We start from the raw sequence: 16,883 nt of genomic DNA, 5'->3' as shown, positions 1-16,883 counted from the left end.
CCATGGAGAAGGGCAGGTGTCCTGGGTGTTTTGGAAGAAGGTCCAGCAACACAACCAGGGGGGCTTGGCGGGACAGGCCACCGGCCAGGGTCCACTGCGAACTGGAATTTGGATGATAGGCAGCTGGAGGGCTTGCTGACAAGGCACAGGACTGCCTAGGGATCCGCCTGCACCCTTGCTTGGCGGGTGGGGAGGGCGGTGTTAAAGCAAGAGGCATACATACTCGGGCTTTTGACCGTCTGTGTGGCCCCATCTCAGAACACCTCAGGGGCCCACCCAGCCAAGTCCTGTGTGCAGATGACAAAGCCAATTCCAGCTGCCCTGGCCTTGGGTCTCAGCAGTAGCACTCACCGGCCCCGCCCCAGGGACAGTCGCTGCCGGGCAAGCAGAGGGCTGGGCCACAGCTCTGCAGAAGGCTGAAGAAGAGAGACTGAGACCAGGCGGTGGAAGGTGGCCTGAGTCCCAAGGGTCCTGCCTCAGTTTCCGCATGGCATGCTATCAGGAAGGAACAAGCGCCTCCCCAGAGGGCTGGGGGAGGGCAGGAGCACCACATGTCCTTGGAACCGGCTCTCGCAAAGCCAGAGCTCCTAGCAGGAGTGGATCCAACGAGCTATGTGGGGCGCAGGGCAGCTCGGGGGGCCCACCACACACAGCCCTTTGGGCCCAGCACCTGGGCCTGCCACTCTGGCACCCTTGCTGGCCGCGGGTGTGGTGGCACTCATTGGGGGGTGACACCCAGCTGTGCTACCCCAGCCCCCACTATCCCGCCTGCACCACCCTTCCCAGGACCCCGCAGGGCTGGCTTCCCCAGGAGGGTCATGGGGGACCTTCCCCGAGTCACCGGATCTGGCTCCCTCTCCGTGGCTCCCTGGTGCCCAGCAGGCCCTCAAAGTGCATTTGCCCCCCGAACAAAAGAATCTGCCAGGCCCTTGGCCCGTCACTCACCCTCTGCTTGCTGCCAGTCCCCTGGACAAACGCCAGAGCCATCCGAGGGCCTACAGCAGAGTCCCCGCCTGACCCTATACAGTGTCTCTGAGACTGTAAAACCTGAAGCAGGCAGCCTCAACTTTCTCCCGAGGAGCTGCTGGTGGGTTCGAACCACTAACCTTGAGGTCAGCCAGCCCAATATGTAGGGCATAGGAGCAGCTCAGTGGAAAATACGGCTCCTCAAGCCAGTCGTGCTGGTTCTAAACAGCAAATCCCCACCCTGAGAGACATGCTGCTGCGAGCTTCCCTGGGTCACAGCGACACAAGATCTAGATGGGCGGCAGCCCTCTCAGACAAGGTCTCTGCCAGGTTCTGAACCTTCCTTTTGGGAAAGATGAATCCTGGCAGCCCTGGTGGGTCCGCCGTGGGTGGCTAACCACAAGGCCAGCTATTAGAAACCATTCCTGGGGAGAAAGCTCTCTATCTGGGAAAGAGTTACAGTTTCACATCGGCATGGATGTGAAGTCCATGTGGAAGAAGCACCCTGTGATCTGAGGATTGCAAACAATCAAACCCAAATCCAGAGGAGGGACTGGTATGAGTTTAAACTGTGATCCCGCGGTGTGCAGTAAGCCAAGGATGACAGTGGAAGTCCACACATGGATGAGTCTCTGGGACCCCCGAACACAGTCCAAGGATGTGACTAGTCTAGCCCTGCGGCCAGAGAACAACCCACATCCAGTTGTGGCAGAGGGAGCTAGGTTACAATGTAACACCTCAGCACTTTAACTCTCCGGCTTGACTCATTTTAAACGGGTTTCTGTTTTTAATGATGTTCAGCTTTCTTTGTGATTGCGGTTTTTCTATGTTCTCAAACTGATCATGGTGACGACTGCCCAACTCTTCCGAATGCACTGAACCATCAACATGCTGTGCTATGTGACGTAGACGCCAGTACCACTATTGAAAAAGAATAAGGAGACCGACAGTGTCAGAAACTCAACTCTGTCCTACAGGGTCACAGTGAATCGGAATCAACTCCATAGCAGTGAGTGTCTGAGAAGGAGGAGTCCTCGGGCCACAGTGGGTGCTAGAGACTGGTGGTTCAAACCCACCCGTGGCTCTCAGTAGAAAGATGCGGCTGTCTGCTCCTGTAGAGATTTATAGCCTCGGAAGTCCACAGGCCCAACAGAGTGGCTATGAGTCAGAATGGGCTAGAAGGCAGTGAGTTTGGCTTTTTGCTTTGAGAGGCTCCCAGAGGCCCCCAGCACCTGGAGGTAGGCTCCTGGTACCCCAACTCCCTGCCTCCCCCCCCACAAAGCAGACAGATGGGTGCTGCTGGTCTTGGTAAAGAACTATGTCCTGGCTCTGCTAAGAGACGCCTTCGCCCTGGTCCTCAGTCTTGGAACGGGAGAGCAGGACACCACAACAGGAGTCTAGAAGGGCCGGGCAGGAGATGGGGGATGGGAACACTCCAGCCAGGCCACACTCAAGAGGGAGCTGGCCCCTAGCCCAGTGCCTCAGTTTCCTCACAAACAGAACAGGACAGAAGCCAAGGCCGGGCTACTGCGAAACACAACCACTGCACGGGGGACTGACACTCTCAAGGACTGACCCCACCCCCTGCAGCAGAGGGCAGACTTGAGCGGCCAGACGGCACTGAGGGCGGAGCAGAGTCAAAGGCTCAAGTATTTCGGGAAATCCCGTTCAGATGGGACTTTTCTGGGCTTTTCGCAGACCCAGGGGAAGCAGCACACGGCCTTCCCTTCCCTCTCTTGGCCTCCGAGTCACTCTGGTTCAGTTCAGAACTCCAAGCCCAGGAACACTACAGCCTGGGGCTCAAGGCTGGCCAGGCCTCGCCAGCTCTGCACTTGGCTCGGAGCTATGCTCACAGGCCAGGTCTGCGGGGTCACTTCCTTGTGCCCCAGAGGCCTGGTCCCGGTAAAGTGACAGCAGGCATGTCTGACCACCCTGCTGAGGACACCGCAAAGAGCCAGGCCGGCAGCTAGACGCGGTGGAATCCACGGGGCCGGCTCACAGGAAGTTCTAGATAAAAACCAAATTCCCTGGCATCCAGTCAATTCTGACTCAGAATGACCCTACAGGGCAGAGCACAATGTACCCCTGTGGGTTTCCGAGGCTGTACGCCGTTAAAGGAGCACACAGAGCATCATCCCTGTCCCGCCTCGATGAAGAGGTATTGATACTCCATCCCACTGCTGCCCACCTGGAAGGCCCCTACCAGGCACTTGGCCACTGCTGTGCTCCCAGCTCTGTCCTGGGCCCTGGGCAGGGCTGTGAGCACAAAGGCCCACACATGGCACAAATGAGCCGGGCTAGAAGGATGGCAGAGGTGGCTGGAGCCAGGGTAACAAACCAGCGAGAAGGATCACAGAGGCCAGCAAGGCCCCAACTGGTCGGAGTGACGCACCTGGGCCTTGAGAAGGAACTCAAGAGAAGGAAATCCTGACCTCCTATTTCCTGGGAACACAGAAACGGTCAAGGTCAGGCAGGGAGGACCAAGTTGCCCCTGTAAAGGCCCGATACCATCCCATCCTCCACAGCCAGGGAGGACAAGGCCAGGGCTGGTGCCCAAGGAGGGGCAGGGTTCACGCACAGGCCCAACTTCCTGGTGACTGCAGTATTAGATAATGTTTAAACTAAGTCGGTTGAAAGCAAGCGCTCACCTAGACCGGTTTGAACAAGAAGCCATGTGACATGGGCACCTGGACTCAGAGGGAAGGAGTGTGGCCCAGTGCCAGGAGCTATGTCTGCACCCTGGACCTCACAGGAACAGGCAGCCACACCACAGCCACGTGGGTGCCGCAGATGAGCCAACTGAGGCACAGAGCCGGAAGTCACTTGTCTGAGGTCCTCAGACAATAAGGGTTGGTAGCCTGGCACCAGGCCTGTGGACTTCACTCACAAATGCCAGACCCCGTGGGATTCCCATCCTTGGACCATGAGGCCCTGTAACAGTCCCCAAGGCCACACACTCCATCAATCAGTTTCTCAAGACAGTGAGCGGGGCTTCCCGGGACCCAGAGCTGAGGCCATCTGTGCCTTCCACACAAGCCCCCCATGGCTCCTCGGCCCAAACCCCTTACCTCCATCTGTTGCCCCTGCCTAGAACATTCTCTGTGGGGCCCAGCTCCACAGGAGGGCTGGTGTTGCCCGTCCTACCCCCTGGCCCCCTGCCATCCTCACCCATGTCTGCGTTGCCCACCTGCACTGGGCCAGGCCACATCGGAGGCTGCAACAGCTCTTGGGCCTCGGAAGGCCTGGCATGCCATGGACACACACTTGTTGGTACAGGGAGGGTCGCGACAGGCTGTGGGTGGGGGCGGGGAGTGGTATGAGCTGGGGACGCAGGAAGGGCCTTGGACAGTCCCCCACGGATTGTGATTGCTAGTCCTGACTGCCCATCGGGAAAGGGCTGTCCGTGCCATGTTCAGAGTGAGGGGGGACACGGTGGATCCTGAGCTCTTCTGACACAGATAGTAGATTCTACAATGGCAAGAGCAAGCAGATGCTGAGGAAGAACGGTTGGTAGACACCCCAGGAAGGGCACCCAGGAGGGGAGTCAAGCACCTTCCTCTGGGGCTTCCCCACCCTGAGTTTCAACTTTCAGCCTCTGAAGATGTGAGCAAATTAATGTTAAAAAAAAGATGTAGGTGGGGGGAGTCTGTCTGTTCAAGTCACACTTTTGTGGACTCCTGCATGGGGAGCAGAGCAGGTAGAGAGCACGTACGGATGAATCCTTTATTCTCATACATGAAGAAGCCTGGCAGGCTGGGTTTCTGGGGTGGAGGGAGAGTCTCAATGGCATTCTATCTTCCCATAACGGTGCCACCTTAAAGTTACCCCTTACAAGCACATGGCTGACTGTTGTGCAGCCGGCAGCTGTCACTACAGGCGCAGACACGTGCTATTGCTCTCCAGGCTCTGAGGACAGCCACGCCCCCTCACCTGCCCCGGGTACTGGCGCTAGGCGAATCCTCCTAGCTACTCAGGGATATTGAGGGTTTACCTATGTGGTTACTTGCCATTAGGGGGGCTTGGACGACCCCCAAGTGAATCTAAGGCTGGGTTGGAAATATATTTGCTCTGTGTGCAGACCTGGCTCCTGAGGTCATGATGGTCCCGGAGGGGAGCACTCACATGCTTTATCTTGTCTGGTGTCTGTTTAATTTCACCCCTCAATGACACGACCGCCCCTTGGACCCATTCCATTGTGGGGGCTGGTACCCCACACTCCTGTGACAGTAGTACCAAGGGCGGCAGCCAGGCCTCTCCCCCGGCCACATGCCAGCAGCACGTCCTGGGGCTTGTCTTTTGGGAAACACCCAGGATCTGAATAAGGCTTCCTATGTGTGAAGGCTTGGGCTGTGTGCCAGTCTCCCTGGGCTCAGAGGTGACCGTGTATGAGGCCCCAGGCAAGGAAGTGGCTTCAGCACCCAAAGCGTCTCTTCATCAGGCAGGGGGGCCAGGAAGAGGGACTTCTGGGTAATTCCCAACAGGTCCTGGCAGCTGTGTGAACTCATTGCCCTGCCCTCATTGCCCCGAGCAGGCCTACATGGGTTGTCCCTCAGGCTCCCCAACACACGGACAGCTCAAACATCACTCCCTCACATCCTGCCTCCTGGGCCTCCCCCACTTGTCGCCTGTGGAGGAGGGGTGGTGGGTAGGTGGCAGAGAGGTTCAGTGGAGGACAACAGGGAGCAACCTCCTGCCATGGCGCGGCTGCCCCCTGACCCAGTGTGCACGGAATCGTCGCTGCCGGAATAGCACCTTTCACGGCGTGTGCCAAAGGAGCCCTGGTGGTGTAGTGGTTACACCCTGGGCTGCTAACTGCAAGGTCAGTACTTCAGAACCACCAGCCCCTCTGCGAGAGGAAGATGGGCTTTCTACTCCTGCAGAGCTGCACTTTCGCAAACTCACGGGGCAGTTCTGCCCTGTCCTACAGGCTCGCTATGAGCGCCCTGACTCGATGGCAGCGAGTTTGGTTTGAGTTTGGTGTGCGGCCCCCGCACTGTTCTCAGGGTTGGAGGTGTGCTGAATATGCGATTTTCACGGCAAGTGCCCGCGGTGGCCCTGGTGACAGAATAGTTCACCCACCCACTCCACAGCACACCACCACCACCACCACCACACCACCACCTTCCCTGTCCAAACAGGGCCTTGCGGGGCCGGATGAGGTCAGATGTGTGCTCACACGTACCAGGGCATGAACCTGGCAGTCTTGACACCCAGCCCTGATCTTTGAGGTCCTTAGGTCCAAAGACGGCGGCGGCAGTGTCCCGAGCAAAGAACCGGTTGAAGTAGAAACCTCTGCCCTATTCCACTCTAGCAGCAGATGCACACCAACCTCTGAAAAGCCAGCTCTATCCCCGCCGCCCCTTCCCGACACCGCTGATTGGACAGCTGAACACGCAGGAGCCGCCCACTGGTCCTGCCGCGACCTGTAACATGGCAGGGCTCAGAGAAAGGGGGTGCTGAGCCAGTTAGCTCCCGCCTCTCATTAGACCCCCAAGAAGCCTGAAGTCTTTCTTCTGGGAGGCCACCTCCTCCCCCCAGGGTTGGGTAAGGTCAGGGGATGCAAGGGAGAGAGAGAAGCCAGGGGTGGGGAGCCCACAATTGAGGTGCGGGGCTCCAGAGTCAGGCCTCAGAACACCCACTTATAAGGGCAGTTAACTTGGCTCAGCCTCTTAGCGACCCTGTAGGCCAGGGTAGACCTACCCCTGTGAGTTTCTGAGACTGTAACTGTTTATGGGAGTAGAACTCCCCATCTTTCTCTGGAGAAGATAAAATTTTATAAGACGGAGAAAAGTGGGAGAGGGAAAGGCAAGCTATTGGGAGTTTGGATAAGTTGTTTAAATCGATGACTACAAAAATGATCGTACGAAATGTGAATCCCCATCAATGCATAGTAAAAAGTTTTAAAAAACAGAGGAAATCACATGCACAATTGCTGGGTCGTCCAGTTTGTGTTGCTAATTTCACACACACACACACACACACACACACACACACACACACACAGGGTTCACACTGTATTGTAAGCTGTGGGGAGAGCTCCGCTCTAGTCAAGAGGAGGCCCCTCCATGGAGCGTGGTCTCTGAGGGACTGCTGGGAGCCTGGGCCTCTGGATCAGGCGGATCTGAAGGTGGCCATGGAGGGAAGGCCCTGGTTTCAAGAGGGGTGGTGTGGTTTTGAAAAGCAGAGCAAGAAGCACGCTCTGCCACAGAGGAGGAGCCCTGGAGATGGAGGGGGGCAGGCACTGGACTACTAACGGCAAAGTTGGTGGTTCACACCCGAAGGCCAGCAGTTCGAAACTACCAGCCACTCCGAGGACGGAGGGACGAGGCTTTCGACCTCCAGTAGAGTCACAGTCTCGGAAACCCACAGGGACAGTGCCCCCGTGGGGCAGCTGTGAGTAAGAAGTGACTCAATGGCAGTGAGCGGGTTGGCTTCTGGTGCTGATGGGCTTTCGCGTTTCCAAGATGATTGCAAAGGCAGTCACCTTCTCAGCGTATCCTTAATACTTAATGTTAAGTATCAACGTTAAGTATCATATTAATATTAAGTATTGATACTCAATCCTTAAACAGTGTGCTTCATCATGTGACGGTTCAGCGTGGACTCGATGGCAGTGGCTTTACCATCAGGCCACACAGAGGGCCCCCTGAGCCTGGTTCAGCCATGGGCTCACTGGCCTTGCCGGTGTGTGGTGGCTTGTTCTTCGGTGTGCCCGCATCTGCCTGTGAACTCAGACCCCAAGCCAAACAACACGGAGGACTTGGGTCCCTCCTTCAGCGCCCGCTCCTCCGGCATCCGACGTCAGGTCCAGGTGGCCCCCGCCCGCCGTACCTGTGTTTGAGAAGATGAGCTGCAGAACGAGGGGCCGTCTGGTGACGATTCCTGAGCCGCGGGGAAGGAAGTCCCTGTGAGGGAGGAAGGAGAAATTATTCACACAGCTGGCTTGCAGGGCAGGAAGTGTGACCATGTGTGGTGGGGCAACTCTCTTGCCACTCGGGACACAAAGACACCCCTCCCAGCTGCAGACTGGGGAGTTCTCTGGCTGTGGAGGGTCCTCAGGCCATGAACAAGGCGGGGTTCCTGGGGAGGGCCAGATGGAAGGTCAGGGGCCCACAGACACGCTTCTTGTTGCCTGCCAGGCCTCGCTGTGCAGGCTCTCGGCTTCAGCACTCCAGAGGCCCCTGTCCTAACAAATCATCTGACAATCGAGATCCATCGGTTCCCTGCATCAAAGACCACAACCAAGCTCACTGCTGTGAAGTCAGTCCCCACGCCCAGAGACCCCACAGGACAGAAGCCCCTGCGGGAAGTGAGTGGGGGTGTCAAACTGTTTGGCCTTGAGGTTAGCGGCCCAACACATACCCCACTACACAACCAAAACCAAACGCACTGCCACGGAGCTAGTGCCAACTCCTGGTGACCCTATAGGACAGGACAGAACTGCCCCCTGTGAGTTTCTGAGACGGAACTCTGTACTGGAACACAAAGCCTCATCTTTCTCCCCTGGAGCAGCTGGTGGTTTAGAACTGCTGCTCTTGTGGTTAGCAGTCCAATGAATAACCACTACCCCACCTGGATTCCTCAAATTCCCGAGACACATTTTCGAAATAAGTTCAATGCCACAGAAAGGCGAACTAAAGGGAAAGCAGTCGATGACAAAAACCACGCCTGTTGCCATCACTGGGATCAGCAGTGTCTAAGGGGGTACCTCCTCGCCCCATGTGCGTCGGGACTGTGGGGACTCTGGACCAGAGACATCTGGGCGTCAGCATCCCTGGGACCTGCACAATGAGGGTCAAGCTCCGTCAGCCTGTATGTGGGTCCTCTGCCCAGGCTTAGTGGAGTCTCTTTAGGCCCAGCTGCACCCTCAACCTCGAGGAGTCTGGCCAGGATGTGTACGAGGCCTGGGGGTGCCGTGGGCTGAGCTGGGGAGGCAGGCTTGGAGGGAGGGCAGGGGACAGGTTCTCGAGCCATTCAGGCCGAGGCAGCTGTCACCAGGGATGGATCACCCACAGATCAGGTGGCAGGGATGAGCAGAGCAACGAGGCACCCAGCACCATCCCAGGGGGCGCCTGAGCATCCGTGCCCCACAGCCCCGAGGCACAACCAACCCTCTACACCCCAAGGGCCCCACGGAGTCCACGTTCCAGAAGACAGCACAGGGTCCTGTGCTGAGTCCCTTCAACTATGTGCCGCATGTCCTGCTGGCCACAGAGGGCACTGAGGAACGGGACGCACGACCTGACCCAGGTCCCAGGCTCGCTCAATCAAGGATTATTCCCTGACATCAAGGGTGGGGCCCCTGGGGCCCCTCACGGCACTCTCCCCTTCTTCACTGGTGTTGAGACCACACTGCAATGGCTGCGGGGACGCCCGGCCCAAGCTTACAGTTAAGCGGTTTACGCAGGAAGTACAGGTGCAACTTGGGAACCGGATCAACAGGCTACAACTCCAGATCAGATCGCAGGTGGGCAGTCCCAAGCGCTCCCACGGGCAGAGGGTGCGTCCTTCCCGTCTTCTAGGGCCTCCTTCAGCTTCCCCGAGGACAGGTCTCCCAGGTGCCCAGCCCCCTCAGGAGAAGCCCCTCTGCCTCCAGGCACCTGCCACGGGCTCTGTTCCTCCCAGGCCTGTCCCCAACTTCAGTGTCACAGCTCTTGAACCACGGTCATGGCTCCGAGAGGTCCCTGCCTTCCGCGCTCTCTGAGGTCTCCTCTCGGTTTCTTCCACCTTCCTGTCTTCCTGCTGGAAACCTTTTGCTAGGGTTGGCTGCTCTCACACACAAAGGCCTCATCCTGCCCACCAGGGCCACAATCTGACCAATCCTCTCCAGAAAGCCCACACTCCACGTCACAGACCACTGAAACCCTCCTGCAAGGTGCAAAGCCAGCCAACCCGGGCTAAAGGAATGAACCTCGGGTGAAACACTAGGGCAAAGGTTAACCTCCTCAGGATGGGAAGGGCGAGGGCGGGGATCCCACCAACTATTTTCCCAAAGAACCAAGGCAAAGAGGCCACAGAAAGCATCTCATCTCGGCACACTGGGGAAAAGTTTCTCTGAGTCCCATGCAACCCGGTGGGCAGATAGGGCCGGTGGGGGGACAGCCAGAGGGCAGATGCAGACCACCCGGCCCACAAAGCATCTCCAGCAGAGCAAGGCCCTTCACCAGAGACGCTGTGGGCAGCGCCCTCTGGCCGCCAGACCCTCCGGGAGACAAAGGGAACCCTGGGGACTTCGAACCCTGAAGGTGGCACACGTGAGCCTGGCTCTCCCGGCACCCTGGGCCACCTGTGCCCACGGAGATGTGGCGAGGCCGTGTGCACTAGTCACAGGAAATAAACGGTCACATGTTGGGGTGCGTGCCACCCTTTCTTCACCCCGTTCCACAGCTCCCCTTATCCACCCCCCACCCCTGATTGGGACACGGCTCCAAACGGGTTCACTCCAGTTTAACTCCCTGCTGAGAGTCTGCCTTTCCACCCCTGGTATAAAACACTGAATCAGAACCTCTAGTTTAGCAAGATCGCCAAGTTCTTCCCACCCTGTTGCTATCTGGTTAAAATGTAGCGTCGGATTCAGTACCCTGAAGTAGAAAGGGGTTGGGTGGGAACCAACCGGTTCAAAGGCCTGTGCAGGACAGTGACCAACAGCCAGCAGGGCTCTCCCGGCCCCAGTCTTGGTCACTTTGTAACTGTGCAAGTGAGGTGCAGGGGACCCCCCCGGGGGACTGGCTGGAGAGGGTGGTTACGGTCAAGGCAGAGTCAAAAACAGCTGGAGGCATGCCTGACCTCCTCCTCATCAGTCAGTCGTTGGAACCAGCCTCCGAAGTCAAGTGGCACAGGGACAAAGCCTCTGCCATCTATCTACACCCTGGCTTGGGGGCCCCTGCAGCTCACACTGCTGCCTGCATCTTCACACATGCCTACGATTGTTTCTCTGGCCAGGTCAGGTTCCTCTTGACCTCCAACAGGTAAAACTTGTCTGATAGAAATCAGGGCAAAGGCCTCGCCCGGGTGCGAGGACTGGGAAGGGTCAGGAGAAGACATATGGGAGGATGCGCGTGGCTTAAAATGATGTTTAAATACACGGATGTATCTATGTGTATGCCTGACGGGCACAGGACACACACTAACATTTGTGCGAGTCACTGGTTTGCTACATCAAGAAAAAGCTCACACGGAAAAAGAGAAGGCGGATTTGTGTACGGAGACTGGGATGTGACGGGACGTGCCCCTGGGCCACAGTGCTGAGCGGACACAGGAAGTCGGTGGTCACCGCGGCCCATTTCTCAGGAAGGACAACAGCTCACGTCCAGAAGACTTCAAAGCCCATCAAAGGGCTTTACGCGGTACAGAAGCGACGCTCAAAACAGAAAGGCAGCTTTATCTCGCAGCTCGGAACTTCCGGCGGGGGGACTAACGTTTTTAAAGGTGCACCAGTGTCTAGGCTTGTGACTGATGGAAGGCCAACGGAAGAGCCCGAGTGTAGTACTTGTTAGAAATCCTGGGCTGAATCCAGGGCGTGTGGTCCCTTCAGGACCAGTGGTGCGAGAGGCGATACCCGGAGGGTGGAGGGAGAGTGGGGTGGGGTGGAAAGGGGAAACTGATCACAAGGATCTACATATAGCCTCCTGCCTGGGAGACGGACAACAGAAAAGTGGGTGAAGGGAGATGTCAGACAGGGCAAGATATGACAAAATAATCATTTGTAAATTATCAAGGGTTCATGAGGGAGGGGGGAGCGGGGAAGGAGGTGAAAATATGAGCTGATGCCCAGGGGCTTAGGTGGAGAGCAGATGTTTTAAGAATGATGAGGACAATGAATGTATAAATGTACTTTACAAAATTGATGTATGTATGGATTGTAATAAGAGTTGTAATGAGCTAATAAAGTGGTTTTTTAAAAAAAGAAAGAAATCCTGGGCTGAGAGAAGACGGCTGGGGACGGGGTCAGAGGAGGGAGCTTCTGGATTCTACTTCGTCCACAGGGCTTCCTCAACGGGACCGAGCACGGAGTTGGAGGGCTTCCTGTGGATAAAGCCACGGACTTGGACCAGACTCCAGCGAGACCCGCCTGTCGTCAGCTCCCTTTCACAGAGGCAACTGCAACTGTGCCTGTTCTCGGTGCATCTGCCCCCAGAGCCGACCCCTGTGACGGTCTAATGCCTGACCTCCTGGCAAGCTCCTTGGACATGGGGGCCGGAGCAGCTCCCCAGACGAGCCAGGCTTTCCCCACCGGCCTTGGCACGTGCTGCCCTGTGACTAGTCCCTGGGTGTGTCTGGGGCGCCAGGCACCGGGAGGACAATGGGGAGGCTGCCCAGCAGGGACAACAGACAATTAGAGCCTCTGACAAACAGGAGGGCGAGGGTGATGCCAAGGCCAGAAGGACAAACTGGGCAGACAGACAGGGCAAAGAGGCCAGGCTGGCGGGGAAAGAGACTTAAGGAGGGCCACCCACCCTTAGCTAGCTAGGACAGTCCCCACAGTAGTCCCCAGGCCGGCCTAGAAATCCGAGGGGCTCCTGGCTGGAAGCGAGGCTGATTCCTAAGGGAGACTGGTCAGGCCTCAGTTATCTGCTTCCGACTCTCTGGCCTCACCTATACCCCACAAGTCCTTCCCTCCCTCTGCTGCCACAAGCTGTCCACACCGCGTGGCCTCAGGTCGGCCTCCCCAGTTTCTGGTCAGAAAGGAGGTGCTGCCTCCTCCTACCTCGGGGGAAGCGGGGTGCCACGAGGGGCTGGCAAACGAGTGCCCCCTCAGCCTCTGGTTCAAGTGACAGCTCCTCAGAGTCTTCTCTGGACCCCAAACCACAGTGCTAACACACTTCCGTGGTGGCCCTGGGTAGGGACTCCCAGACGACAAGTCTTGGTGAGGGCAGGAGAGCTTCATCTCTCTCCCTCCGCACCGCTGGTGGGTTTGAATCACTGCTGACCGCACACCCAGGCTCCTCAACACGTTCCACAACACCAAACGCACAGCCTCGTAGGCCCCACAAAAGATGGAGACCCACCCCCCTGAGGCGCTAACGCTTGAATTTTTTAAAAAAACACACATTTTTATTAGCATTTCATCCATGTGCCGTGTCGAGAAGAGTTGTACAACTGTCGTCATATTCCATTCTAGAAGACAGTGTTCAAAATCCGTGCTGTCACGTTGACACGGTGTTCTTGGAAAGCTGGACCCCCATAAGGGAACCCCAAGGGCATGCTTTGGAAGGGTGGTGGGCTCGGACAAGACGTACGTACTGACTCCTCGGGCTACCAGGACAATAAGTGAGGATGGCGAGACTTCTCAGGAGTGGGACTGACACGGAGGCTGAAATACTGGCTCAACCATTACCCCACTGCTCCCGGGGTGCAGGGCTGGGCCGTGCTACTTTCTGTGGTGTGTAGGGTGGACCTGAGTCAGAACTATTATCGCTTTAGCACTTGATAGCAGTGAGTCCCAGGGCGGAGTCCAGGGCAGTGCAGGTTGGCAGTATGAACCCAGCCAGAGGCACCTGGGCAGGCTGGCCTGGCAATCCACTTCCCTGTGGCCCAGCCCTGAAAGCCCTAAGGTCGACTCTGTGCAATGGGCTCCCATAAGCCCCAGGCCTGAGTTCCCACCCAGCCTTCCAGTTATCTTTCCACCACAAAGACCTCCCCTCCCTCCCCCAGAGGCCAACTTGGATGACTGGACAACTTTGATGTGTCCCCCCATCCTCAGCCCCACCTTGCCCATCTCATACCAGCCCAGCCCCACCCTCTGCACCCTAGGCCTCTGGGACCTCTCCCGGTCTTTTCAGGGGCTGTTCCTTCCTGCCAGAAGACGCAGCTTAGCGACCATCTGTGCTGTGGTGCGTACCCCTTCCCCATTCCCACTCATGAGGTCACCACTGGGTCCAGTTTCGTCAGCTGTCCTGAGTCCCTGCAAGTGCTCACTGTCCGCTGAGCAAAGTGGAAGCCCCAGACAGCCTGCCCAACCCCAGCTCTGCTCCGCTCTCTTCTATGGGCTGTAGGACCCTCCCCTTCCAGAGAGGGCTTCACCTGCTGGGAGCCAGGGTGGGAGGAGGAGGAAGAGGAAATAGCCAGGTGGAGGCACTAGGCAGATCAGAAGGCAACCTGTTTGCTTACTTTTGAAGGAAGTACAGAGCTCCACCCAGAGCCTGTGGAGGCCAGCTGGAAGGAATAACAGAGGCTAAAAGCCAGGCTGGGGTGGAGGGGCTATACAGAGTGGGACAACAGAGATAAGCCAGCAGGAGTCAGAGGACGCCTGGGCGCTGGCAGGAAGCCTGGTGCAGCCTGAGCTAGGATCCCTTCCTCACACCACATGCTCACAGGCTCTCATCAGGCACATTTCCCAGTGTCTGTGTGCAGCCAAGATACCATATCTAGCTTTAGACGGGCAAACTCAACAAGCTCACAAGGATGACTGTGAATCACTCACTTCAAAGAGAGTGGGTTAGGGCCAGAGCACAGTCCCCACCACCCCTCATTAGCTCCCATACCAAGGGACCTCAGTCTCCTTGGCCGTTTAGCTAGAACACAAAATTCAGGTGTCCACACCCTTCACCCTTCCAGGGCCCAGCCCACAATCAGTGTCCCAAGCAGACCCTGGTCCCCTGCAGCTTGCCCCACCCCACCCTGCAGCAAGTCCTGCAGACGCCCCTTCCACGGAGCCTCCTTCCTCCTCTTTTGCCATGTCCAAGCTGCAGCCTCCTAGGCTCACTGCCCTCGCCCTGGAATGGTCAGAGGGAGACTAGGGACCGGGAGTCGGTCACTCCCCTCCGCTACTCATAGCCCTGTCCCCACAGTCCCCACAGCCCACAGGGCCGTGCACCACCTTCCTCCTTCAGCCCCTGCCTTCAACGCCCAAAGCACACTCCCGCTACACTGGCCTCCTCGGGGCTCCTCAACACACCGTGCAGGCTCCCACCTAGAGCCTTTTCACGGGCTGCTGCCTCAACCGGGATGCTCTTCCTGCAGTCGGGGGCCTGCTGCCAGCGCGTCTCCCCGCCCCTGCCACTCACACTCCGCCTTGCTCAACTCCATGCCTAGGTGCCCCTTGCAGTTTTCAAATCCGTTCACCCAACTGGGACCACACCTCACCTGCCTCTACAGAGGGGCAGCTTGGGAGGACAAAGCCCATGGTGGAGCACATATTTGGCTCTCTCCCCAGCACCCAACACAGAACTGGACACTGTGTGTGTATGTGTGTGTGCGTGCACATTGTCCATACCGCCAAGGTCCACAGTCCCACTCTGGGGCCACTCCTTTATGCACCCCTCCCAGCTCAGGAATCCTGCAGCCCAGGCCCTGGGCATTCCAGCCCCAGTGTCTCCTGCCTCTGAGAGCACAAGGTAGAAGTGGCCCAGGGCAGAAGGCCAGGCTTCTGGGATCCTGGTCATTTCTCTTCGGGCCAATCTGGGCAGACCAAGCCAACCCTTGGTGCCTCCTCAGTTAAAGGGGAGCAATGCCCCCTTGTCTCAGAGTGTCTGCAAAGTTTTTACCATGGGGGTCCCAAACCTAGTCTTCACCCCAGAAAAACCACAGTCAAATGCTGTTCTATGTGTCTGGGCAGGAACCCCAGCTCACACGGTCTCCAGAGTCTATCCGTGGCCCACAGGCCCCGAGCAACCTGCACGGGACCTCCCTGTCTTCGTGTCCCTCCACCTGGCTTCCGGTGGGGAGGGCAGGCACACTTGGGGCTCAGGGCCCACCACAGCCACCCCCTCTGGTCACTCAGGAATTGGTGGTCATGTTGCCTCCTTAGAGAGGCCTGGCTTTCCCTGCTGACTCCCCGCCCATGTCACCCAGCTCAGTTCAGCACTGCTCACTAGCCAGCACCCAGCAACTCTAGAAAAAGCTAAAGGTGATGGCCGGGGCCACCCACTGGCGCTGCGCTGCTCTGTCCTAGGGGGCTGCTGTGAGTGAGGGTCGGCCCCCCCAGCAGCCATAGCCAACAGTCACACTCAGGGCAGTAGGACAGCTGAGTTCTATCCCGGCCAGGGCACCCCAGGCACAGCCACTCCCTCTGTTCAGTGAATGCTTGCTGGGCACCGGGGCGGGGGGGGGGGGGGAGGGGGAGGGGGGGGTGCTAGCGCAGGATGCTGGCAGGCCAGGAAGGCCTGGAGAGCTGCTTCCAATCTGCCAACGAAAACCTGGGACCACCTGGGTCTACTGAGGGTGGGGCACCACTCCGGGATTCTCCAGGGGCAGCAGTCAAGTTTCTTTCCCAACTTTCCAGTTGTTGTGGGATGCCCTGAGGCAACCGGCTCAGCCAGTGTTGGCGAGGGTCACTGGGGACTACTCACAGTGCACCCAAGCCCCCGCCCCAACCTCCCGTCTGCTCCACATGGCAGTGGGATGGCCTGCATCTTGTGGCCAGCCCTGCCACTGACTAGCTGTGTGGCTTTGAGGACTAGCTCTCCCACCCCTCTGGGCCTTGGTCTCCAAGTCTATAAAATGGGTGCAGCAGTAAAGACTGAAGGAAACGGAGCAAGTGCCAGGGTCCTGCTCACTGCTCAGTCACAAGGTCCTGGCATATGGCTCCAGCCTGTGGAGGCCGGAGCAGGGCTGGTCGCCACCCTGAGGGGCCCGAGAGAAGGGAGGGAGGACACTGCTCTGTGTAGACGGTCGGCATCCCAGCTAATCCAAGCATTCCAGAACCATCTGGCCATCAGGGGCAAGCCTGGCATGCTTCTCCCAAAACACACCCCCCCCTCACACAAGACAATGAACGGGCAGGAGCAAGCAAATGTGCCCCAGCCCCCATCTCTCTTTCCTGGGGCTTCTTCAGAGCGGAGGTACGCCCCCGTGCGAGGAACATGGTCCCCAACTCCCAGTGTCACACAGGACAGGACACCAGACCTCCCTTCCTGGGAGTTCTCCATAGCCCTTCTCTCTCCCTCACCCTACAAACCTGTGGACGCCCAGGAAGC

General features: G+C 57.9%; 1 protein-coding gene across 4 annotated transcripts in view; it reads right to left on the bottom strand.

Annotated features, from left to right (window-relative positions):
* DNM2 (dynamin 2) overlaps positions 1–16,883 on the bottom strand; it is a 74,211-nt gene that overhangs the window by 36,205 nt on the left and 21,123 nt on the right. For all 4 annotated transcript variants that reach the window (XM_075547052.1, XM_075547070.1, XM_075547061.1 and 1 more), the window contains exon 2: positions 7,798–7,871. In XM_075547052.1, the coding sequence (XP_075403167.1) occupies positions 7,798–7,871 (74 nt within the window). The remainder of the gene's footprint in view (positions 1–7,797; positions 7,872–16,883) is intronic.

Source organism: Tenrec ecaudatus, chromosome 1, assembly GCF_050624435.1.
Source record: "Tenrec ecaudatus isolate mTenEca1 chromosome 1, mTenEca1.hap1, whole genome shotgun sequence".
NCBI lineage: Eukaryota > Metazoa > Chordata > Mammalia > Afrosoricida > Tenrecidae > Tenrec > Tenrec ecaudatus.
This window is presented reverse-complemented; position numbering and strand designations above follow the sequence as displayed.